The 24515-nt window shown below is 41.2% G+C and overlaps 1 protein-coding gene across 1 annotated transcript in view; it reads left to right on the forward strand.

The window, feature by feature from the left end:
• ppil2 (peptidylprolyl isomerase (cyclophilin)-like 2) overlaps positions 1-24515 on the forward strand; it is a 28639-nt gene that overhangs the window by 3664 nt on the left and 460 nt on the right. Inside the window, exons 6-19 of the mRNA XM_026187151.1 lie at positions 583-634; positions 1013-1104; positions 1503-1592; positions 1681-1756; positions 1859-2019; positions 5872-5947; positions 6681-6787; positions 10068-10157; positions 12412-12445; positions 17173-17290; positions 17686-17742; positions 21784-21856; positions 22231-22293; positions 23195-23337. Coding sequence (XP_026042936.1) covers positions 583-634; positions 1013-1104; positions 1503-1592; positions 1681-1756; positions 1859-2019; positions 5872-5947; positions 6681-6787; positions 10068-10157; positions 12412-12445; positions 17173-17290; positions 17686-17742; positions 21784-21856; positions 22231-22293; positions 23195-23337 — 1232 coding nt within the window. The remainder of the gene's footprint in view (positions 1-582; positions 635-1012; positions 1105-1502; positions 1593-1680; positions 1757-1858; positions 2020-5871; positions 5948-6680; positions 6788-10067; positions 10158-12411; positions 12446-17172; positions 17291-17685; positions 17743-21783; positions 21857-22230; positions 22294-23194; positions 23338-24515) is intronic.

Below are 24515 nucleotides of genomic sequence, written 5' to 3' on the forward strand. Positions count from 1 at the left end.
CAGCGTTTTCAGTGGGAGAAACGTTTCGTCACTCATCCAGGTGACTTCTTCAGTCTCAGCTGACTGCAGGTTTCAACCTTATAAACAGTACATTTGCATAATGACTGAAACCAGCCCACTGAAGGAACAATGGGCTGGGAGGTCAGTTCCTTGATCATTAATATGCAAATTCTCATGACCATTGATCAACAACCACTGAACAAAGCCCACTGATCAATGGCCATGAGTACCGTTCACAGAGAGTTGGGGAATGGCTGCAATCACAGCATTGTAAGATGGCAAAAGATGTACCCTTAGGCCCCCTCCTCGATTCAGAGTCTTTCCCTTTTCACATAGAAGAAGTCGCTTGGATGACTGATGATACATTTCTCCCACTGAAAACGCTACGTCCTGATGAACAGAATCAACTTTGGGGATTTACTTACCTGGATGATTGAGCATGCATCATGAAGCACATCTCTACAATTTCCCCCATGTCACAGCTGGAAACTAATCTCTGTAAGATGATCCATTTGTGGTTGTACTTGTAGCGCAAGCACTGTTGTACAGTTTGAGAAGCAAATTTGTTCTTTTCCTCCACAGAAACTGGAAGCAAAGTCCCTCATCAAACTTAACTTAGCCAAGAACAATGATGGTAAATATGCTTACGCTTTGATGCACCTGAGGCACAACAAAATGAATGTAGAAGAAATTTAATGCTGTCATTAGCCCAGTTTGCCAGGTCATAGTCACTGAAATCCTGCAGGCTTTAGTTTTCTTTTAAATCCACACTTTTCTTACTGCTTTGCTTTGTGTGAGGGGAACCTTAAAAAAGAAAGCTTGACTTAAAAGGGGTTGGAGGAATAAAAATCCAAAAAAGCAAGTGAGGGGAGAAGATGTGATATAATTCAGCAGAGGATTGCATGAGGTACTCGTTGACTTCTTGAGTGGATTCAGCCCCTGGCAGCAGATTGGACTCTGCTGCTCAGCCTGCTGCTCTCTCACTTTTTTTCTTTGCTTCGTTTTGTTCCAGGAAAGTATCACTGCCCTGTTCTGTACAACGTCTTCACAAATAATTCTCACATTGTTGCCAACAAGGTCACCGGGAATGTGTTTTCTTATGAGGTCAGTGAACTCGTGCTCTTGCTGCATTGATCCTCACGATGATGCTTTTCAGACAGAAATCGATGTCTAAAATTACGCACATGGAGAAAGAGATGATATTGATTTTGGTCTTGGCGTGATACAGTGCAGATGCTCAGCCCACATGGTCTCACAAGATGCTGCCTTACATCACACAGAATTAGCTGTGTGCAAAAAATCTCTCTCCAAACAAAAAACAGTGTTGTTCTGTTTATTTTTACAGATGAATTCCACAAAGTGTTGTTCATTCAGTTGTAGTGATACTAAGCTTGTGTTAAACTTAAAGGAAACACATATAATTTAATTTTACCTGCTGCCCACGTTTGTTTTCCTTATGACCAACAGAGGCTTTTCTTTCTAATATTTCTGTTTTCATGCAGGCAGTTGAGCAGTTAAACATTAAGACCAAAAGTTTTAAAGATCTGCTCACAGATGAACCCTTCACAAGAAAAGATATTATAACTCTTCAGGTGAGATGTAGTTTCACGATTTTTATCCACCTACACAATGAAAGAGTACTTTTATTTGAGGAACAGAGACGTTGTTTTCTCTTCTTAGGACCCCACAAACCTGGATAAGTTCAACGTCTCCAACTTTTTCCATGTCAAGAACGACCTGAAAGTGTTGGACCCAGGTGAGCTATCAGTATTTTTCTGGTGATGGGTAATTCTCGCATTATATAAATGTGCTATGGTAAAATCATCCGTTTTCTCTTGCTCTTTCTGGCATGTTTCAGATGAGGAAAAGGCTAAGCAGGACCCAGCATACCATCTGAAGACCACCAATCTGGAGACGAGGGAGACTTTAGCGGAGCTTTATAAAGAATACAAAGGGGATGAACTTCTGGCTTCCACCATGAAGGAGCCGCAGGCCAAGAAGACGGACAAATTAAATGCTGTAAGAAAACCATCCTCACTATGATCCTTAAAGCCACTTTATAGCTCCTGGTTTCATCATTGCAAGGCTCCATGCGCAGCAATGCCTTTGTGACCATAGAATAGAATAGAATAGAATAGAATAGAAGAGCCCTTTATTGTCATTCTACATGTACAACGAAATGATGGGTGCTCCACAACAACTGTGCAGGAGTTAAATATAAATAATAAGACAACAGAATAAATAACAGACAGGAGCAAATATAAACTAGAGAAAGGCAAACACTGGAGGCCAAAGTGTTTGGAAGCAGTGCAAAGGACTTGGTCTGAGTAAGAGTCCGTGTGTGAGTGGCCTGAGTGATGAGGGCTATTCAGACCATGGCTCAGATTGGTGAGGTGGTGGGTACAAGGTGTCACCTATGTTGGCTCTAGTTTTCCTGAGACAGGAGGATCTGACGATGGTCTCGGAGCAGCAGAGGGCAGCCAGTGATGTTGGGGGCGGTGTTAATTACTCTCTGTTAGCCTTCCTGTTCTCAGTCGTGACCCTTGCGTACCAAACACCCAGGTAGGAGGAGCACACGCTCTCTAATGAGGAGCAGTAGAAGGCCAGCAGCAGCTTCTGGTCCAGGTTCTTCTTCCTCAGGACACGAGGAAGTGCAGCTGCTGCTGGGCCTTCTTTACCAGGGCGATGGTGTTGTGGTGGTGAGATCAGTGGACATGTGGATGCCCAGAAACCTGAAGGTGGAGATTCCAACCCTTCAAGATGGGTGAAGGGTGTTACTGCCATCTCTTTTATAAATGCCGACACACTAATTTATCTGCAATATTTAATACCAGTTAATATATTGGTCAGTCTCTAATTCAACGCCTTCACCTTTTGGGTGGACTTAGACATCTCATCTGCTGCTGTTATCTGCAGCTGTCTGTGTCCACAGCAGAGTTTAATCGCTAACTTAAGGTGATGTAGAGTCAAATGCCTGAAAAACCAAGTTGCTAGAAGTGACTTTAGTTAATAAGATTAGATAATATATTTGGACAGCAGTCTCATAGTAAGAGGGTCTTGGGTTGCTGGATGTTCTCTCTTTGCTTACATAGGTTTTCTCAGAAACTCTGGTTTCTCCCACCTTTGGAAAAACTCACTGCTGTTTTTAAACCTTTGAGCTTCTCATCTTGCTGCGTTTGGTTACTTGATTAGTAAACACCATCTTATTTGCTATGAGCAATGAATTAGTCTTATAGGGATCTTTGGCCAATATGATGCTGAATCACAAAGACTCATAAATGGTTATTAAGAATATAAATAATAATTTAAAAACTGTCCAGGCTCGGGTGTCCAAGCTTCTAAGCTGCTGAACGAAAAGTCCCAACATTTAGACCAGGTGATGGAAACTGAGCCACGTGCAGAAGTATTTAGACAAGGATGCACTTTTCCTCCGTTTTGCCGACACGGCACCACACTGGATTTGAAGTGAAGCCGACAGGATGTGACCTGAACCTGTTTCACTAAACTGTTACATTATTTTATGTCATATTTCTTTACTTTTGGACAAGCTCAAAACTAGTAATGAAGCTGACAGTTAATCAAATGTCATTGCTGAGAACTAATCTAACATAATTTAGGAGATTTTTCAGTTATTTAGTCACGTCACTGCAGCAGGTTTAAGAGAGCCTTCTGAACCAGGTGAAGATGTGCTAGTTTGACTTTGTCCACAGGAGGGAGCCAAATATTAGAAAATATATTCACAGTATTGTGGATGAGAAAACAAAAACAAACACCAGATAAAGCCCAGCTGTATCCAGGAACAGAAACAACAAAGAATAAAATATATTTACCGTAATCTAAGGGAGATTGATGGATAATATTTTGCATGTAAAATATTGTTGATAAAAAATAACATCAGTGTCAGAACCAGAGAGAGTAAAATGTAGAGCATGTTTATATCCATTTGAAAACTCAACATATACATAATGTAACCTTCCTCCAGGCCTGCTCTCAGTCATCATACCTCTGGGGAACACTCGCACACACAGACCGATGTGTAACAAAGGAGGTCACTGGCGGTGACGTTACCGCCGTGACTGTGCCCTTGAATTACTGGAAGGATGACGGCTGATTCAATTTGAGCCGCAGCTACACCTTCTTTCTTATCAGCTCTCCTTTGATGCTGCGCCGTGCCTCATTTTTACAGCACAGCTCATCCTTGGTCGCTCTCTGTGTCGAGTTCATAGTGACGCTTTGACAGCATCTGAGAGAAGAGGGAATATAGGTCAGACAGAGCGTGCAAGGTGAAGTCTGCACTTTCATGCGCCTTCACAAGAACTGGAGCAGAAGAATGCTAAGCGGGGACTGAAGAACAGACTTTTAGCTTTTGAAATCCATTTTCACTTCTCTGCTTTAATCTTCAGAGTTGTTATTCTTTCACTTGAATAACTCTAGCTGCCTTATCACATGTTTCTGGTATTGTTAGGTGTATATTACGATCCAACAATTGCTTTCTACTATAATTTAAGCTCAGATAACTTCTCTGGTGCTCCGTAATTATAACGTGATAGAAATCTTTCTGTTCTCGGCTCTTAATCATGCGGAGCCTGAAAAAGCTCACACGCCCTTTAGAGCAAACGAGGGGGCCATTTGAGAATGAAGCTGGAAAGATATGACGAGTGGAGAAGACGCTTCCTCAACTGGTGGATGAACCTTCAGGCCTTTTTAATGAGGAAATATCTGCCCTGGCTGCCTCTGAGCTCCAGGGATTATTTCACAGTAGAGAAAAATGTACAATAATGAGAGAAAGTGATGAGGTTTTTTTAAGTAGGTAATAATTACATTGTAAAATTTTACATATTTTCCCTGCATCTAGAATAATACAAAGACACTAAAGCAGCACAGAAGCTTGAGATCCACATACTGGCTTTTTTTCCATACCTGTGCCCCTCCCTTGGGACTTAAAGCAGGTCATCCTGAATCAGTAGGTCAGTGGTTCATTCCCCAGCTCCTCCAGCCTGCATATCCAAGTGTCCTGGGGGAAAATACTGAACCCCAGATTATTCTGCCACCATTGATGTGACTACTAAAAGGCTGTTCTTGCACATTTGTTGCACTTCTGATGTTCTATATAATTCTCAACAGATGGCATTAAACAGCCTTGAACCTGCCAGCTTCAGTCCTGTCAGATTATACCAGTTTATGTTTATATGAGAATAGTGCAAATACTGCATAGTACAGGTGACATGTCAGCAGCCTCATGTGTCCTGCCTCCTGCTAGCTCTGCTCAGGTGACTTAAAAACAAAGAAAAGTAGTAGTTTTTCCTGGTGTGTGCTACGTGTTTTGGATATCACGACTTTAATCAAGAGTTGTGCAAAGTTTATGTGTAACAATGACTTATGAGTGTGTCCAGTGGTCAATAAGACTAGAAAAGTTATTTAATGCTGTTACGACCCGGCCCCCGGTTATGTTGCGAAACTGCTCAAAAGCTGCAACATAAATATGGAGAGTAACACCAGAATTTCAACTAGAAGAGGTTTTATTTTCAACTATGTAACAAGTTAGCTAAAATAGCTGGTACCACAAAGACGAAGACTAGTGTGTCTACATGAAAGCCTGCCTCGGGTATGCCTTTATCCACACCTGACTAGATGTGGTCAATTAGCAACAGCTGAACACTCTTGCACTGCCACTGCAAAGAGATTAGGGGCTGCAGAGGGGCGTAACAAGTGCCACATGATAAAGATGCTAACAACACCCCCAGAATTTAGCATTAAGTAAACCTCTTGTCTTAATCATATTTATATTCAGCATCCTTTTGAGCTCTATTGACATATGACAGATCGGCATGACTTTTTAAACTTTTATCTTGTTCTTTTTTCCCCCCTCAGGCTCATTACTCCACAGGAAGAGTTTCTGCCTCGTTCACATCCACGGCTATGACTCCTGCCACAACACACGAAGCAGGCAAGTGAACACATCACACACACAAAGCCTCCACAGAGTCCCCGTAAAAACAAATGTTTGGCTCATCTTCAACCTGCATTCATTCAGGGACGACTGGCTGCCCATGTGTGCTCTTTTTATTTATTTATTTATTTTAAAAAGGAAAGTGCAGCTTCACGCTCACGCGGTTTAAATGCAGCTGCAAGTGGGAGCTGCTTATTTCGACTGTCGTTTTCTTCTCCTGTCAGCCGCTGAGCTGCTTCATGAAAGAGATTTGCTGTTATGCAACTGTATAGTAGGTTCAGCACACTTCAGAAAAGGAGGACAATGTTTGGATTTAGTGACCTAGTTCAAGTTTCTGAGAAGGGATGAAATGGCTTGAAATATATTTATACAGAGCTCTTTATTTAGCGAAATACAAGAAGGGATTTGTATTTATTTTTTTAAACCAGTGTTTCTAGTGAAAAACTAAACGCTGATGTTTAAAAACGGCTTTTTGATCTGAAGATTGTCAACAGGAGAAAAACACTCAGGCATAAATCTACATAACAGCTTTCCCTGCAGACGCATGCAGACTCTTTAAAGGTCAGAGATCTCACCTGTGCCAACATCAAGCTGAGACTCACAAAACAATCAATGAACTCTTAAGATTGTTTTTCAGAATAACTGTTCCCGCTTGACGTGCCAGCTATAAATGTGAAATATTTTCATCATATGCACGTCAACTAAATTTATATTTAAACGTGTTTTACAGACGCTATTGCAGACGACACTGTGCGTTACCAGTATGTGAAGAAAAAGGGATACGTACGCCTGCATACAAACAAGGGAGACCTGAATCTTGAGTTGCACTGTGATAAGGTAAGAACGCTTGTATTTACGCATGAACAGTAGGAATAATTTGGATGGTAATTGCTAATCGATAAGGTGGAAATAATTATAATAATCTGTGTTATACAATGAATAGATTTCAGCCGTTTAGCGTCGTACGTTTATTTTGAAAAGACAAGAAACTGAGGAGAAAGTGTGCAATTCAGCAGGTTTTACTGTTAGTATAGTAACAGTCCTCATTGATGTTTTCTTATGATCATTGCAGGACAGAACTAGAAAATAAAAGCTCATTAAAATTTGTAGGGTAAGTCGGGGGTTTCAGTTCTTAGCAGTTAGCACAGGAAGGACTGTGGGAAAATAAAAATATATAACTTTTTGTTTTTGCGGTGCCAGCTAGGTCTCTGCAGGCATTGAGATTTTGTGAGTTGTTTTTATCTCTGTATAAAATCTGGACGTAGCTCTCAGGTGGGAGAAATGAAGCAAATGCAGAAGTGCCGTAAGCACAAGAACAAATGGGTGAGTGACATGTGGGCGTAAGAAGGTGGGACTGGACATGTTTTCACTTCTTAGCTGTCAGAATAACGTATAATAAGGTGTGTAGAGTATGCACACACGTCAAGTTTGCAGTTTTTGTCGAACATGTTCCAAAGAAGCGAACATTTTTTTTGACAGTTATTAAGAGACTAACCAGGAATCAAAGTTTAAGCTTTCAGCTTCTTGTCATAACATTTTAAAAACCACCGGCTTAAATGGAGGCTGGCCATAAACAGATGTTCATTGAGACAATGGACCAAACCACTGCATTAGGCTACATGAAAACAATGTGGAACCTGAAAGGAGCAGATGGCTTCACTTGGATATTAGCAATCCTAACTGCCAAAACGAATAGTTTTACAAGTGCAGCCTGCGAGGCTCTGATTCAGGTGACAGGGTGATTTCATTCTCCGCTGTAAGGTTTTCAAATGAAGTTTTTCCTGGTGCATGTGTTTAAATAAATAGCTTTTAGGATGACTCACCTGAAACTGTGAAAATAGACAGTGTCCCCACCTCACACTTTGCCAAACTTGTGTCTTGGCAAAGTGTTCACCCTTCTAAGCTTAGACGTGGGGGGCTCCTGAGAGCCAGCGTGAACTCCAGGAACATATTTCTTCCCTGGTAACCGAGCGCCTCGTGCGTCTGGTTTTCATTGGCTTCTGAGCTGTCGAATCAGAATAATGAAGGGAAAGTTGCAGCAGTTAGACAAACCTGCCCTCTGTGCCCCACATCCTCCTCCACCCCGCCTTCCTCCCCAGTGGTTTCCTCACAAGATCGCAGCTCTATTCGTAGCCTGCTGTTTATGAATTAATAAGAGCTGCTTCACTGTCACATTCAGTCACACAGACCCAGATCCCACCTCCATGTAAGGTTTGCTCACTCAGCCTGCCCAACCCTCGCTGTCCGCAAGGGGGTGGATTTTTGTAATTGTCCGACGGAGCCTGCGCTTCAGTCGCCCATGATATCAAAGCTTTATTATATTCAAAAACACCTTTGAAAATGTAAAGTCAGATATTTTTGTCTTTGAGTGTGAGTTTAAAGTTAAACAAGACGCACAAACAATGATGACTATTTATTCTAGTGAAGTGGATTATGTGGGACCTATAAAATCTCAGCTGCAGACAAGTAAATGTCTGCAGCTAAAATGTAAATGAATTGAGTAATTTTAATGGATTTATGCTCCTCCGCTCTTTCACATTACTGCCTGATTGCATGGCAGCGTGAGCGAGTCTGTAAACACGTGTGAATCAGGACATTTTCTACTTTTCCTTCTTGTCTGCGTCACCAAATGTTTCCATGCTGACACCAGCTGATTGTTGACAATTTTAGGTACCTAGGCATGTTTCTAAATTGAATTGCATTTTAGAGACTCGCAAAGTAACGCAAAAGCATGCATGCTAAATTAACCATTATTACAGAGCAGCAACAGCGAGAGGGAGAGGACTTGCAGACGTGTCTCTGACGCAGGAGACTGGTTAATAATCAAAGTTAAAGCACTGGGGGAAGAAGGAGGCTTTTATATTGATTTGTTATGTATTTATTCATAGAGGTGGTAGTAATCTGTTGAACCAGACAGCTTGTCCTTAGACAACTATTTTAAGACGTCCTTTTCAATTCCAAAAATCAGTTTTATATCCAAAAATATAGAAATAAATTACTTTGTGTGTGTGTGTGTGTGTGTGTGTGTGTACTTAGTGGTTTAAAACAATAAGCCTCTTTGTACCAGAGTGCTTGGAAAATCTGGGATTTATGTTAGAGGGAAAAGGAGCCAGAGAGTTGATCACCCCCAGCAAAATCAAGATGTATGTGGAAATAAGACCAGCAGAGAGCTGTTAAAATAAAGAGGTTTAAACTGAGTATTTTATAAATCTGGGGAAACCACCAACCGTTGTTGCCGGGCCGGGGGTGTGTGTTTCTCTCGCACGAACACTCAGAGAGGTGTTCCTCCAGGCTGTTGACATTAATAACGGTAGACCTGACCGGCGTCATAGTCAAAGCCACGCCTTCTGCTCGGGGCTGTGTCGCCGCCTCGTTTCACAGACTACCAGTCAGTCAAAATTAGCGCCTGACGCTTGGTGTTTTGTAATGATTTACAAGACGTCTAAAAGTTTCATAACCCAGGAAGCACCTTCAATGAACCATTTTATTTTTCAACATTTAAATCACTCTGTTGTAGATGTGAACTAAGCCTGCCTTCTCGCTACGAGCCCTACTTCATGACAGACTTATGGGTACAACAAACATTTTGTAGCAGGTCAGGCAGAGCTGAAAATGTGCCACTCAGTTTGTTTATGTGAATGTAAAACTTCACGCTGACAGTAACTGCTGCATGAAAGCTGAAATACAGCCAGTTCAGTGTTTTCTGAAGCTCCAATAAGAGAAGTCAAATATTCACATGGAGGATGGAGTGAAAGTACACTTAGCTCCATAAGTACTTTTTTTTTTTTAACCATGCATAAAAACGGCTGCAGTTCCTGAACAGGAAGAGCAATATTTTTGTTAAACACGTCAAAATAAAGCTGAACTTCAGAACAAACATTGTGTCATTGTCCAAAAGTACTATCATGAACTTGAAAAATGCTAACAGGTTATGCAATTATGTATATGTGTGGGAAAGAAAACATATATTGGTATATGACACTAGTTTGACACAGTGGGCACTTTTTGACTGTTCGTGCTGGCACTTATCAAATGAGTGGCGATAAAATGAAAAGTATTGATCTTGCAGTGAAGAAGAAAATCACAAAGCTAAGCACCTGCGTTATTTTTCCTCAAGGTTCCCAAAGCGGGCGAGAATTTCGTCCGTCTGTGCAAAAAGGGCTACTACGATGGAACGATCTTCCACAGGTCCATCCGGAATTTCATGGTAAGGAAATAATACCTGCTTAAAACACCTTCCTGCTTTTACCTTCCTCCACTAAAGCCACCAATTAATGCGTGTCTGGATTGAGCTTTGAGACCTTTCTCTGTGATTCACAAGTTCCTTTCACAGATTTTTAAATCAATGCAACTTCACTGTATTAGAGGTCAAGAGTTTGCAGAACATGTGCAGTGGTCAGGCGCTGATGCTCTAATTACTCATTAAAAGCTTCAAATTGGCTCTTAAACAGACAGCTGATGGAACTGATGGATTTCGAAATTATGGTCTATGCTCGGCCTGCTGCCTTTTAACTGAAATGTGGAGGATTTATATTGGCTTAAACAGTGATTAGAGTTAACATTATGAAGAAGTCAGGATGACCTGAGTATATCTGGGTACATCCTCCACCCCTGAATAATTAGAATCTGTGTTTTATTACATTGGTTTTTGTTGTAATCATGATAGACTTTATTTGCGTCTCTTCAGCTTAAGCTTTAAACACAGACCGAGAATATGAGGCGGCAAGTCTGATCAGCCGTCATCTGTGTATTTCAGAACTGCTGCTTCCATAATTAAAGTGGCTCTGAGTGGACATCTGGTCTCAAGAGGACCGTTACCTTTTTCATTCTGTCCTGTGGCGTTCATTCACACTGGCAAGCTGTGAATTGTTTATACGTAATTACACTGCCACTAGCGCCTTCAGCTTATCCTCCGCAGCCCAAAAGGAGAGGAGGCCTCACAGAGAATCATTTCATAGCAACAAACACTTTAAAATCTGTGGTAGTGGCAGTAAAAGCACTGTCACTATAAAGCAGGACCTGTGAATCGCTGAACATCCAGAGGTGGTTTTACTTTGAAACATGAGAGGCACAGACGTGTTGAACATCAACATGATGCAGCCGTCTAATAATTCAGGTTTAATATTAATTGAATAATATGTATACTTATTAACTGTATTAATGGGGAAGCATTACAAGCATTGCTTTTTGTCGTCTTTTGCACCTTTTTAAAGCTCTAACATGGGAGACCAGTACACTCGAGACGGTGCAGTGTTTGTTTGATTCCACCTTCATGCCACGAGAGATCTTTTGCATTAAAAAAACTTTATTATTATTTGTGTTGCACTATTCAACGAACAGTAAAACAGATTCTAGTGAAAAATAAAACAGTTAAAACAGCAGCAACAAAAGAGCCAATCAGCAGTAAGGAGGAATGAGAGAGGGGGAAGCAGGTTAACAAGGGTGGCAGAAAAAGCATAACTGCACGGCTGGCACACTGGGGCGTGCATAGCATAAACCGTACCTAAAACAATATCCTGTTTCCACAAATTCTGTTTGAGCAAACATGCTTCTGCTCTTTGTCTTCTCCCTTTCCCTGCAGCCGTTCTTTTCTTCTCTGTCCCTGGCTCCTTTTTAGAACATGGCTTCAAAGGCAACAGTGCAAAATGCAGAATAATCAGCTGCCTGTGCTGTTAGAAGAAAGTCCAAAAACAGTTGATTCTGTTCATCTGATCACCATTGATCGGTGGTTGTTGATCAATGGTCATGACAATTTACATATTAATGATCAAGGAACTGACCTCGCGGCCCGTTGTTCTTTCAGTGCTAGTTTTAGTCATAAGGTTTATAATGCTGGAGAAACCTGCAGTCACCTGAGACCGACAGCGTCACCTGGATGATGATGAAACGTTTCTCCCACTGAGAACATCCAGATGAACAGAATCCACTTTTTGGGGATTTCTTTACCTGGATGGTCGAGCATGCATCAAGACGTTAGAAGTGTTTTCTGCATGGAAGCACAGGAGGCCCACTCAACAAAACTGTGCTCCACGGTGATGCTGGTGGTCAAAAGTTCAGAAAGCTCTTTAAACAAGAACACTAAAGAAATGCAGAGAACTGTAGAAGCACTCATAGGAACACCGGGCAAGTTTACAATGAACAATAGGGGCCAGTATCCTGGAAAGCTTTGAGTCAGGCTTCTAACAGGGAAACGTGACCCCAGGTTGGGTGTTTGGCAAGAAGGGAAACTTTAGTTTTGTCAATTGTGTCGTTTATCGCATGTTTAAAAACTGATGAAACATCCAGAAGCCTCCCATCCAAAAGATAATCAATTTACAGTCACATTTGGGGAAGAAAAACACTTAAAAACGATGTATCATTTGTTCCTGTATTGCAGAACAAAACCCGCATTTAGTTTTTCCAGTGTGCAGCAGAGGAAGCTGAGGTCACCCAAAGGTCATTTTTTCTTTTCTTTTTTCCAGATTCAAGGAGGAGACCCGACTGGCACAGGCACAGGTAAGATTAGCACTGCACTTAAACTACATTTTGAATTCATTTGAGTGGTTGAATCATTAATAGTCCCTTTTTGGAAGCTTTGCGCAAATACTGCAAGTCAAGAGTGTTACTAAATACAGGAGTACATGCGTACAAAGCAACAGAGATGATGTGGATAGAGGCGGCTGAGGGTAGAGTGCTGAATGGGGCTGTGGTGAAACACCAGTCATCTAGCATATGCTGTAATTTTCCTGCTTTTACAACCACTTTAAAAGCAAAAGTGTAATTGACTGCTAGGCCACATGTAGTTAATTTCCTGCCTTCGTGTCGTCGGAGCCGATGTGAGAGTTTGCAGCACAAAGTGAGCTTTGTGTCTGTGGGCGTCTCTGAACTCTATGCAAAACACATCCAGCATGACAGATTTATAGAGGTGCAGAATTTCTGGCCTGTGGGCAAAATGTTCCTCGTCACCTGGACTGAACAGTGTGTGCACACAACTCCTTAGCAGACCTTCAACCGGACTTAAAGGAGGGATTCTCTGCAGTGCTTAAAGAGGCCGTTCATCCAGAATCAAACTGGTGTGTTTTTCCCACTGGCTTGTAGAGCTGTTTATCTTTATAGATAGATTTATTATCAGTGGGTCAGTTTTGGAGATATTGGCTCTAGAGGTGGGTATGCGTAGATTCATGTGAAATATTTTCGTTTTCTCACAGCTGTACGAGTATGTAAGGCCAAACTGCTACTGACTCACTTCCCTTTCTCAGGATTTTGTTATTGTCTGCTAAAGATATCACCCCCCTAATGAGGAAGAGGGCAAACGTTGCCTCTGTCTCTTGCTCTCGCCCGGTCTGTATGCCTTTAATCCTTTGAAAGGCTTTGAAATTTTTAAAAAAGAGCATTTAAAATTAAAAGGTTCAGCAGCAGTGTCTCTGTGCAGAAATCATGACACGCTGAAGCCATAAAATCCACAGTACTTGCTGTTACAGTTTCATGTAGGAAGTGTTTTCTTCCTGATGTCGTCATCCACCAATCAAAAGAAGCAGGCAGCAAGTTAGCAATAAAGGTCAGCTGAGGATGGACACCATTAGGAAAGAGTTGTTTTTTAAGGGCTGAAAACCACCTAGCCACACGCTTAATGGAAAACATTACAACCTTTCTTTTCCCCTGTTGAGATTCTTTTGTTTCTGTAAGGCTATTAAGACAGACAGTAGGTTTCAAGTACGTGATTGTTACTTATCTTGGCAGATCCACAGTGGGCAAAGTATTCCTCTAATCATTTTTAATATTCGGATATTTTTGGGATGGCCTCTGGCATAGTGTCATATACAAGCCTGTTGCTCCCATCATAAAGAATAATAAGCCTCGCCAGCCTCAGGAGAAAAACCCATTACACTGTCCCTAAATTGAGACTCTCATCATGGGTAGATACGTCATTTTTATTTGCAGGGTGATACAGTTGCTCGGTGTGCTACAAATAGTTACTGTTCACAATACTTTCGTGTGTTTCCTTTGAGTAATCTGATCATGATTTCTGGAAAGACGATCTGTAAAACATTTTTTTTAAATATAGCTTTTTTTACTGCCTGCAAGCAAATGCCATCTTGTTCCATTATGTTCAAGAAAAGGCAGACGACTCTACAGGCGATATCTCCAAAAGGCATGAATTAGATTTTGGGTGAACTGTTCTTTTAATAGTTCCAAAGCACGTTGTAGGGTGCAGTCTAGCATGCTGTTTGTATAATAAAATGAACTGTAGGGAAGGTTTGGAGTGCGACTCTCAATCTGTTGTTTTGCTTTGGCCCCTTTTGTGGAAACCAAAGCAGATGTGATGAGTTTCACATGTTGTTTAATGTGAAGTTTTCTGAATATCTCAAATACAAGCATGAGGTAAAAAAACAAAAACTAATTGTGTATTTTAAGGTCAAAATATTAATACTGTGTGTGCATGGGGAGGTAGTGATGTTAAAATAAGTTATTAGGTCATGTTGGAGTGCTTTCCTGTCAGGAGTTTCAGGAATTGCTGAAATGTTTTGAGCGAATCTGTCTTTTTCACTTCCTGTATATGACATTCAGCTAACTGCTCACTGTAGCGTTAATGCTTTGCCAAGTTTTGAAAAGCTTCATTTATCTAAAACCCTGCAAGATCAGGTGCTTTGGCCAGAGCTGATTTTTAAATACTGAACCGTGAAATCGCCGATGCGATAAAAAATAAAAAGAATGTTTATTAGGCTGAAGCTGTCTTCACGTCTCTTCCTTCTTTCCTGTTTAGGTCGAGCAAAGTTTAAGTTTGTACCATTGATTTAATTTGAGGAATATTTGAAATTCCCCACAGAGGGATTTTCACTTTAATTTAATCGTTAACTCGCTGGTGGGAATTAATTTCTCCCTTGGCCCTCCTCTCTCGCTCACCTTCGTTTACGATCCATTCATAGCGAGGTAAAATGTCAGCGACTTTATAAATTATACAAAAATGTCACCGGGGGAACGTCGTGGCTGCAGAAGCCTCTAAAGAATTGATTGGTTGGTTGTATGCATCGCAAACACACTCACGGGTACATATTGTGCCTACGTGGAGACACACACACACACATACACCAGCTGGCAGCACGCAGGACAGTGAAACACATCTCAGGGCGACAGATCCTTTCCCCTGTTGGGAGCCAATAAGCCCCTGCAGTGCGTATTCCTGTATACTCATTATGATGATTCTTAATGATGAAGTCAGTCTGAATAATGATTCACAGCTGAAGGCTCTCAACACGCCTCCGTGATCAAGGGCAACCGGGTCTCTTGCCTGTCTCTCTCATGGTGCAGGAATCTGAATAAGTGGTACTGGCAGAGCCGCTAACTCGAGTTGTTTTCATACAAACTAATTTGATTTGTTACTTTCACAATATAAAAATATAACACGCACTTATGTGGAGCTGAAAGCTGAAAACAAGACTTGGACATGTTTCCTTTTTCCTAACAAACGTCGAAGTTGTTTTTCCGTCCACGTTTCTCACTAAAACCCTCGCGTGTCCTCGAGGCTCGACGTGTCGCCTTCTGTTAAGCATTTGTTGATGTTTTTATTTTTGAAACCTGCGTTGCGTTTTCCATCTGTTTATACCAGCTAGCAGTCTCCTTTTTCCCACCCTTAGGGCATGTCAGCTGTGGATCAGCGAGAAACCACAGTTTATTTATACAACCGTGTGGGTCTGTGGATAAATGACAGGCATTTCTTTACTGTACACACATGACCAATCTGGTTAGGAAGCTCAAAGTGCACTTTTCATCCTGGTCATGGGACACTTGATCGGTTTGTTTTCCCCTCAAGGATATTTAAGGGAGCGTAGGAGTTTGTCCAACCGGTCTATATGTGTTTTGTGGACTTGGACTCGGTCACTGTGGGGAGTGCTCTGGGAGTGTGGGGTCATTGTTACACCCTGCCTGGCCCGTGTACAACCATAGAGAGAGTCTGGCTCACATTGGCAGCAGTAAGTCGGACTCTATCCCAGTTAGCCAGGACTGTCCTCTGTCACCAGCTCGGTTAATAGTTTTCACAGGTTTGTTCGATTACATTAAACAACAACCTCCAGCTCTCACTGGGGCGCTTTGCAGCTGAGTGTGAAGCACATGGGATGAGAAGGAGCACCTCCAAGTCTGAGACCATGGTTCTCAGGCAGAAACGACCTGTTGGCCTAAGTGAAGGAGTGGAAGGGAGTCAGAGCTGCTACTCCTCCACATCAAAGCAACGCGTTGAGGTGGTTTGGGAATCTGATTAAGATGCCTCTGGGGCTCCTCCTACGAGAGGTGTTTCAGGCGAGTCAGAGCGGGAGGAAAACCCGGTTAGGAAACCCTGGGGCAGAACACACTGGAGATATCATGTCTTTGCTCAGACGGCTGCCAGCCCCAAACTGGACCCGGGTTAATTTAGATTTACTTTCTAAACGAAGAAAAAACTCGTCAGGCATACAAGGGCTTTATTAATTCCTCATGTTACAGCAGTACAAGCCTCAGCAAGAAGAAGTGAACTAGAGTATATTAAAAAAAGAGATACGAAAAAGTAGTGCGCAAATTAGGAAACCCCCCCCCCCCCAAAACATAAATATAACGTTGTATGACCATACTCAGTCTTTCTAAAATGTATTACGAAATCATTCACTCACCATGTATTCTGCATGATTTGGGCTCCATATAGCAGCCATGCTATAACCAAAACCAACTTTGTCCTGGTGGGGAGGAGGTCACCGTCCACCCACACAAACACAGCTGAGTTTATTTCTCTCTCTAAAGCGTGAAGAGAGAATATCGGTAATAATTTAGCCTTCTGTGGTTAATGAGTGGATGGATATGAGAGAGAAAAGTGCTATATAAATATATTTAACTTGCTTGCTTACTTTTTACCTCAGACTTATATATCTTCAAAATGTGAATAGCGCCCAGTAAACACCGCCAGTGAGCCAGGATGCTTAATCCCAAGACCTTGAAAGCTGGACAGCAGGATGTACAGCATCCGTCAACAGTTGCTGCTAACATGACCCAGTGTCTGCAGTGTAAAAGGTTTAGCCTGAGCAAATATTGAAGCTTTACCTGCAGAAACATTTTCAGCCACGTTACCAGAGCGCAAGAAAGTGTTAAAACTGCACATCAATTAGGACTCTGAAGCAAATATGTTATTAAGGACTTGACTGTTTCTGTTGTTTTCCATCGTGACGTAATGTTTTCTGTTGTTTTCCTTCTCTCGGTCATTCTTTCTCCATCCTCAGGAGGCGAATCCTTCTGGGGAAAACCTTTCAAGGATGAGTTTCGCCCCAACCTATCCCATACCGGCCGGGGGATTCTCAGCATGGCAAACTCTGGTCCAAACACCAACAAATCTCAGTTGTAAGACATATTTTTCCTAAACTTAGAACAGTTGCCCAGAAAGTCAGCCGGCAGGGAATTATGTTGTGTTTCGTCTGTGTCGTTGTCTCTGCTGAGCGTACACAGAAACTCGTGTTAACAGCACAGCCATTAGTTCCTTTTACTTTCTTGCTGTTTAGTGTTAAATATCTGTTATAAAAGCCAACTGGGGCAAATTTTGCCACAAAAGAGCTCTCTGATCATTCAGCTAATATTCCACAGTTCCTTGTTTCCACTATTTCCAGTCTTTTAAACCTCCCTGCTTTAGCTTTTTTAGCCTGTGTGTATTATTGAAGGGTATTTCTCATATTTTGTAAAATAAGACTGGCTACTATTTCCAAAACTTGTGTAACTTTTAAAAAAAATTCTCCCTCCAGCTTCATCACATTTCGATCGTGCACCTACCTCGACAGGAAGCACTCAGTATTTGGAAGGTAAATCTGCCTTTTAAGTGTTATCATATTCACTGTATGTGTGTACTGTGTCTATGTGTTTATTATTTGGGTGTGAAAGGCAACAGTCCTGCATGTTCTTCCTCATCTCTCCATCTCTCCTCTCATATTATCTTTCATACACGTGGTCCCAGTACTCTGACTTCTAAACTGACTTCTGGTCAAAAGCGGTGAAAAATTTAGGAGATGCTGAACCTAAACTGATGGCTTTCTCTCTCGCTCTCCCTGCTAAGCGAATGGTCGTCTTTTGCAAAAAGCCTTGACTGTTGTCTAAAAATATTCAGACTGCTTTTAACAGGCCGATTCTTTAGATGCTCAGCACACTATAAAAGCTTCAGTTTTAACCCTGCAAGCAGCTTTTTTTACCGCCTAACCCAGTGTCTTTGCACATTTAACTGAGGCCTAGGCAACCAAACCAGATCTATTTAGGTACTTTACAGAGGACACTGTTTCTGCAGGGTCATCAAGAATATTTATTATTGTTCTAGTACTGAACATAATGTGTTTGTTTTTAATTGATGAGGAAACACTTCATCTTATTAAATAACCTTCATGGGTTGCATAAATAATGTCGAATGGAAAATTAAAAATGTCTAAAGAAACAGATATAACGCTCGTATTAATGATGTGCGACCACATCCTCAGTGTTTTCTGATTGAGGGGAATCACACTTTCAGACTGCTTCTTTATACATTTTAGTTTTTGTAAGTGATTAAATGTTTAGCTCCGTGATGGATAGATTATTTTTCCATCGTCTAGGGTCACGTTTAAAATGTCTTGTTTTGCTTGACCATAATGAATCGTATAACACGGAGGCATCACTTCGTGTAGTCTTTTTTTTTTTTTTTTTCTCATGCGGCTTATTGGTTTCTTTTATTAGCATTTTTTGCAAATGTTAAGATTTTTTTTCTTCCTTTATTAGAAGAAAGACAGAAATTTTGGGGTTTGACATGCAACAAACGTCTCTGACTGTGTTTTAATGAGGGATGTTCAGATTTAGCGCCAGCACTCCAAACACACATTTTATTAATTCACTGCACTTTATATACAGAACAAAAACTCTGTCGGTCTCGTCTGGAGCTGGTACGTTTTCTGGGTTGACTTATGATATATTTTTGTGTGCATTATTTTTTTTCTTTATAGTACACAGTATACTGTTGTTGCTATGACTCTCTCTGGTTTTATCTCGACATGTTAGGTAGTGGAGCTACGAGACGGTGAATTTTTGTTGTTAATTATTTTCTCAGTTAATCGATTATTATTATTAATCTGCATGTGAATTCTGGCTTCACAATATTTTTTTCCTGTAAAGTGACAGGATCGTTTTATTGTCAGAAGTATTTCAGATTAATTTAATTTTAATTCACTAACTGATGAAGCGTTTTTTTTCCTGTAAAAATGATTAGTGGGAGTGCTTTGTGTTGTTGTGTTTGTGATGTTGTGATGATTTGTCATTCGCTGGATTAGCCCAAACACCTCTGTGTTATTTTATCTGGCAAATGATTTTATTTTGAAAATCGATTATATAACGCTGGTTCTTTGTACCTTTATATAGAGGATGTTTGTTCACATTGCAGGTACCTGTTGTGCAGACAGGTGGGATCTTAATTTATACCTTAATGTAAATTTGCAAAAGAGGCTCGAGCTGGAAGGCCTAGAGATAAAAACAATGTGTCGGGTCACCGGGAGGTAGGAAAAAAGTTAAAAGCGCTACAGTTTGATCTGATGCCGCAGGTCAGCGAGTCATCAAGTGTTTGTGCTCATCGGTTCGCCTGAACGTATGAAAGCAGCTGGAGAAAGAGTTTGCAGTTTAAAGAGTGAAGTGAGAGCAACTTCTTGACTACGTCAAAATAACGTGACAAAGCTCGAGTGTTGAATCCAGTGAGGAGTGTTATCAGCTAAACCTGCAGCTCCTCCTGGCCTCACTGAGCTTTATCAGCGAGTCAGCTTTTTGTTTGGCTGCCTGGACCTAAACCTTTCCATTTTATTTCACACTCACTGCTCCCTGAGTCATTTTTGCCTGCAGAAACCAGCCTTTTAACAGAAAATCCTCAAAATGCTTCTGAATACCTTACATGCTCTGCACTAAATGGCAGACAGGGTTAGTTGAGTGTTTATCAGCCAAAAAGCCAGATTTTTCCAGCAGGAGTTGGAAGTGTCTAAAAGCAGAATTAATTGTAGTGAGTACTGGGCTTCGATTCAGAGCCTGACTCCATATAAACGCTGTTCTGTTTCTATAGGTTTAAACTGAAAAAGCAGCTGTTTGCTGATGTTCACAGCTTGTTTAGCTGTCCCCATGTGCAGACGATGTTCATTCACTAAGGAGGTTATAAGCTGCGTGACACACTGGCATCATAATTCATGTTTACCTTTTTGTTTTTCACGATGAGTTCATGTATATATATTTATTCTATATTTAATTAATGCTCGAATTGTTTTTCTGTGTCATCAGAGAGTTTCAGTATAAACTGTCTGTAGGTGCCATGTTTTCACTGATTACAGCATGATTTTAAGTGCTGTATAGATTATCTGATGTAAACACGTGTTTTATATGTGCATCTTGTTGAAACCACCAAATCAAACCCAGCTGCAAACCAGTGTGTAATTTCCACATCTCGTAGAGAACAGTATTCATTAATATTTATATAGTTTTACTTATAAGACTTAAAGTTTCAGAGCCCTAATGTAGAAGGATCAAGTTACAAATAAACTGTAAAATTAGAATATATTAACTTGAATTAAAGTATTTATTTTACCGCTCTGTGCACTAAATCCCAACAATTTAACAATTTTCTACAGCGTTAATCTCTTATTTACAATATTTTGACTATAATATTTTATCATCATCACTTGATGATGTCTGATTGGAGTAGGCAGCGCTCATAAGGATTGATGTGTGAAACGCGCACAAAGCCTGAAGCAGGAAGCTGCCTCTAACCACCATCTGAAAGCTGCGGTTTTAGGTTTTGTTAAGCCAGCTAACACAAAATGGTCCAGCTGTGTTGAACTTCCTTTGTCGTATACCTCTCAGGGGCCTGAGAGTCTCCACCTAAACTCTGAGTCGATTAACTGTGACGATGGGAAACTGCAGCGTTTCCAGTTCCAGAAAGGCTCATCAGAGTTTCTAATAAGCTGAAATAAATTTGCCAGTACAAAATTATAGAAATCCTGGTGTGAGGTTTGGTATCTGTAGCAGTCATAACCTTACAAATAAGATGATGATGCTGGCATTCATACAGCTGTGTTAGAAACCCACATATAGTCACTCCAATGGTCAACAGGACGAGCAGGGGAGCAACTGAAGGCTGAATGCAAGCTAAAGAAAGAGTTTTACAAATCAAGTCAAGCTCGTCCTCCGTTACTGACTCGCGATGCCGATAGAAGAATCCCAGCTGATGGGTTTTCATGATGAAATAGGTTCCCAGCCTTAATATACATCATCATTGTGTAATTGCACTGTGCTCATCCATAACACATGGATGTATGAAACATGTCGCCCGTTGGTTTGTGAAGACTCGTTTCGAAGTGTTCTGAAACTGGACGTGAGAGGCGTCAGTCCAGGAGTGACCGAGCCCACACGTCAGTCCGGACAGTGACTGGCCATTAAAACAGCTGCAGGTTAAAGTCCTGGAATCTGTTGGTGTTTACAGGTGTGATATGAATCGACTCGGTACCATTATCAGTCAGAAGGGAAGGTTAAAGTCAAACACCCTCCTGCAGTGGAAGGTGAGCGCAGGGCAATCACAGTTCAGCTCTCTTAATGTAGATGGATCAGCTCATGGCGATGTAAGCTTCATCATGCTCCTCTCTCTCATCACATCACTCTTAACATGGATGTGTCATTTAAATGGTAAAACTGGGAATGAATTATTCAGCAGTCTGAGTCTCTCACGGCTACATTTTCATGATATGTTTTATGACGGATACGATCCTCTTCCTGGCAAAGGTCGGCATGAGGGGACCTTTGTCAGGACTCGGCAGCGTATAAAGTGAAGGACGTGTTGTGTTTTTTCTCTGTTGCAGGGTGGTCGGTGGATTTGAGACTCTCACAGCCATGGAGAACGTGGAGAGCGATGCCAAAACAGACAAACCAAAGGTATGAAGCAGTGAGGTATAAGGTTGGCTTTTGCTTGTAAATGTATGAAAAGACGTATCACTCCTCAGGTTTGTTGTATGTCAGATTTTTTACATGTTAAATGGTTGAGCTGTAGTTTTAAAATGAGTTAAAGTTTCTGGATTGGAAACATTAAAAGCAGCTGAGGAGAACAAGACTCCACCGTCATGCCATGGATACACAGATCATCTGAAGGTCAGATACCAGGACTAGAAACGATGCAGGGAGAGTTCTGTTTAACGTAGTAAACAGCTGTACACAACAAAGAAATCCAGCAGCAGTTTTCCAAGTTTACCTTAAAGTTAAATCAGTGAATAAAATTTTTTGCATTTAATGCTTCAATGTTTGTTCCACAGTCGGAGATCAAGATCATAAGCACGACAGTGTTCGTGGACCCGTATGAAGAAGCTGATGCACAGGTTTGGATTTTTCTCTATGACGTGACTGTGAAACCATAAATATCTTTAAAGTAGAGGCGTTTCAGAGGGAAACAGCTTTGTGCTGTTTTCAAACTTAAGAATTTGTGTTTCTGAGAAGTCTAGAATCCCCTTATCGAGTTTTTAAATGAAAATGCCAACTGTGTAGATAAAGTAGTTCCTGTGGGAGGGGCTTAAGGTGTACAGGCGTGTACAGTGTGGCACTTGGGGGTTGGTTTGCTTGTTGCCCAATAGTGATGGTGCTAACCTCTTGAAAAGTTTGTTCTTTTGAGCAGTTGTAAAAGTTTGTAGTTTTTGTTCAGAACCATCACGCTCTGCCTCGTTTGGCTGGTAAAGATAATTCCCACCTCTGCTCGAGCTCGAGGCCTCTCACACAGTCTGCGCCAGCACTGACCAGCGCCACAGATCACATTGGTTTCCTCTAACGTTCTCCTTCAGATGCCTCAGGATCGAGAAACTCTTGTGGTGCAGAGCTCAGTAAAAAACGATTTAAAAATGATGAGGAGCTTGCTCCTGTTCTCAACAGGCTACCTTCAAGCTTGAAAACTGTAGCCAGCTCTCATCGCCGGTGATGATCCTCGAAAGTCGAGTCAGTTTGAAAAAGAAGCGGACTGTAAACTTCAGAATGTGCAGTGCAAGTAGTCAGCATGGATTTCTAGTCAGCAGTCTAAAAATAGCAGCTGTTTGGACACGACTGAGATGTTGACCTTGAACAGGAGATCGGAGGAATGTAAAGCAGATAAGCTTTTTGATTTTTATAGGTCTGCTCACGGAGTGTCAGGTCACAGCTCTTATATTGACAAACCTGGCAGCCCTGGGTCAGAGTGATTATTCAAGCTATCCTGTGAGTTTTGTGTGGATTTACATGATTTTTGCCTCTCAGATTGCTGCGGAGCGAGAAAAGGAGCTACAGAAGCAGGAGGAGGAGAAACAGCAGGCCAACATCGCCCTGAAGAAAGCCAAGGAGGAGCAGGCGCCAAAAACCTTCAAAGCAGGTGTTGGAAAATACATCAACCCTGCCACAATGTAAGGAACACACGTGAATACAGATGACTACAGTCTCCCCTGTGTTTTTAATGCAGACACGACTCATTCATATGCACCAGCGAGACTATGAAAGCTGCAAGCGCACAAACACGAGTTAAAGAGTGTTTCTTTCCACTCCGTTGACAGAATTTACATTAAAAAGTTGCAGCGTTTTCTCACCGTCTGATGTAAGAGACTAGAGAAAGTGGAAAGCAATGAATGTATGATTACATAGCAGCATAGCAAGAGAGAATGGGAATAGGCATATTGTATGAAATTGCCAATTTTCCCCACAGGGATAATTCAGGGTTATTATCCATAACATATTTTTGATATTCCTTTTGTTTTCACATGTTTTGGCATAATATTTAGAATAACTTTTTATTGCTCAAGTTTTCTGTTCAAATTGCTCAGTCACTGGGTTATAAAACAGATGGATCCAAACAATAAAGTTTTGTCCTCTGGCTCTATTTTATTAGTCCATAAAGGGCCTCTTATGGTGTTTTATGGGATCATTCTTTTGGGGGGTTTTAATCTATCGTGTTAAGCTTTTAACTGTGTTAACATATAATGCGCTTAGTTAAAATTTGAAGAAGCAGTCGTGAGTAGTCGTGCTGCAGCTGTGGTTTGATTTTTGATTTGGATCATAATGTGGCTGAATTTGTTTTTCTTTTTAACTTTGTTTCCACCAGCTGTTTTTTTTTGTTTGTTTGTTTGTTTGTTTGTTTGTTTGTTTGTTTGTTTGTTTTTTGATAGCAAAACGCAGGAGAGACAGGTAAAGGTTTAGGCTATTATATCGCTACCACAAGGTATCAGGATGCCGGTGGTCATCGGTGGTCCCACAGAAGCAGTGGGACGATCAGACTGCGGAGCAGATTCATGTCAGTGTGTGGGACTGTAGCCTGAGGTTTATGACATTAACTGTTATCGTGTCACAGTGGAAAAATAATCAAATGAGTAGTTGAATGAATATTTCTCTCCAGTGTGAATGTTGGATAGAAAGCACTTGTAGAAAAACGTGCTGGTGTGAATAAGTTATACAAAAGCAGTATATAAGAACCCGTCCATTTACCAGACAAAACGGGACATTTCCTCAGTCTCTAAGGAACCGTTAGAAGCATTAAAACATTTTTAAATGTATTTTCACAATGTACAGACCAATCTGTCAAAGACTGAAG

This window comes from Astatotilapia calliptera, chromosome 12 (assembly GCF_900246225.1).
Source record: "Astatotilapia calliptera chromosome 12, fAstCal1.2, whole genome shotgun sequence".
Lineage (NCBI taxonomy): Eukaryota > Metazoa > Chordata > Actinopteri > Cichliformes > Cichlidae > Astatotilapia > Astatotilapia calliptera.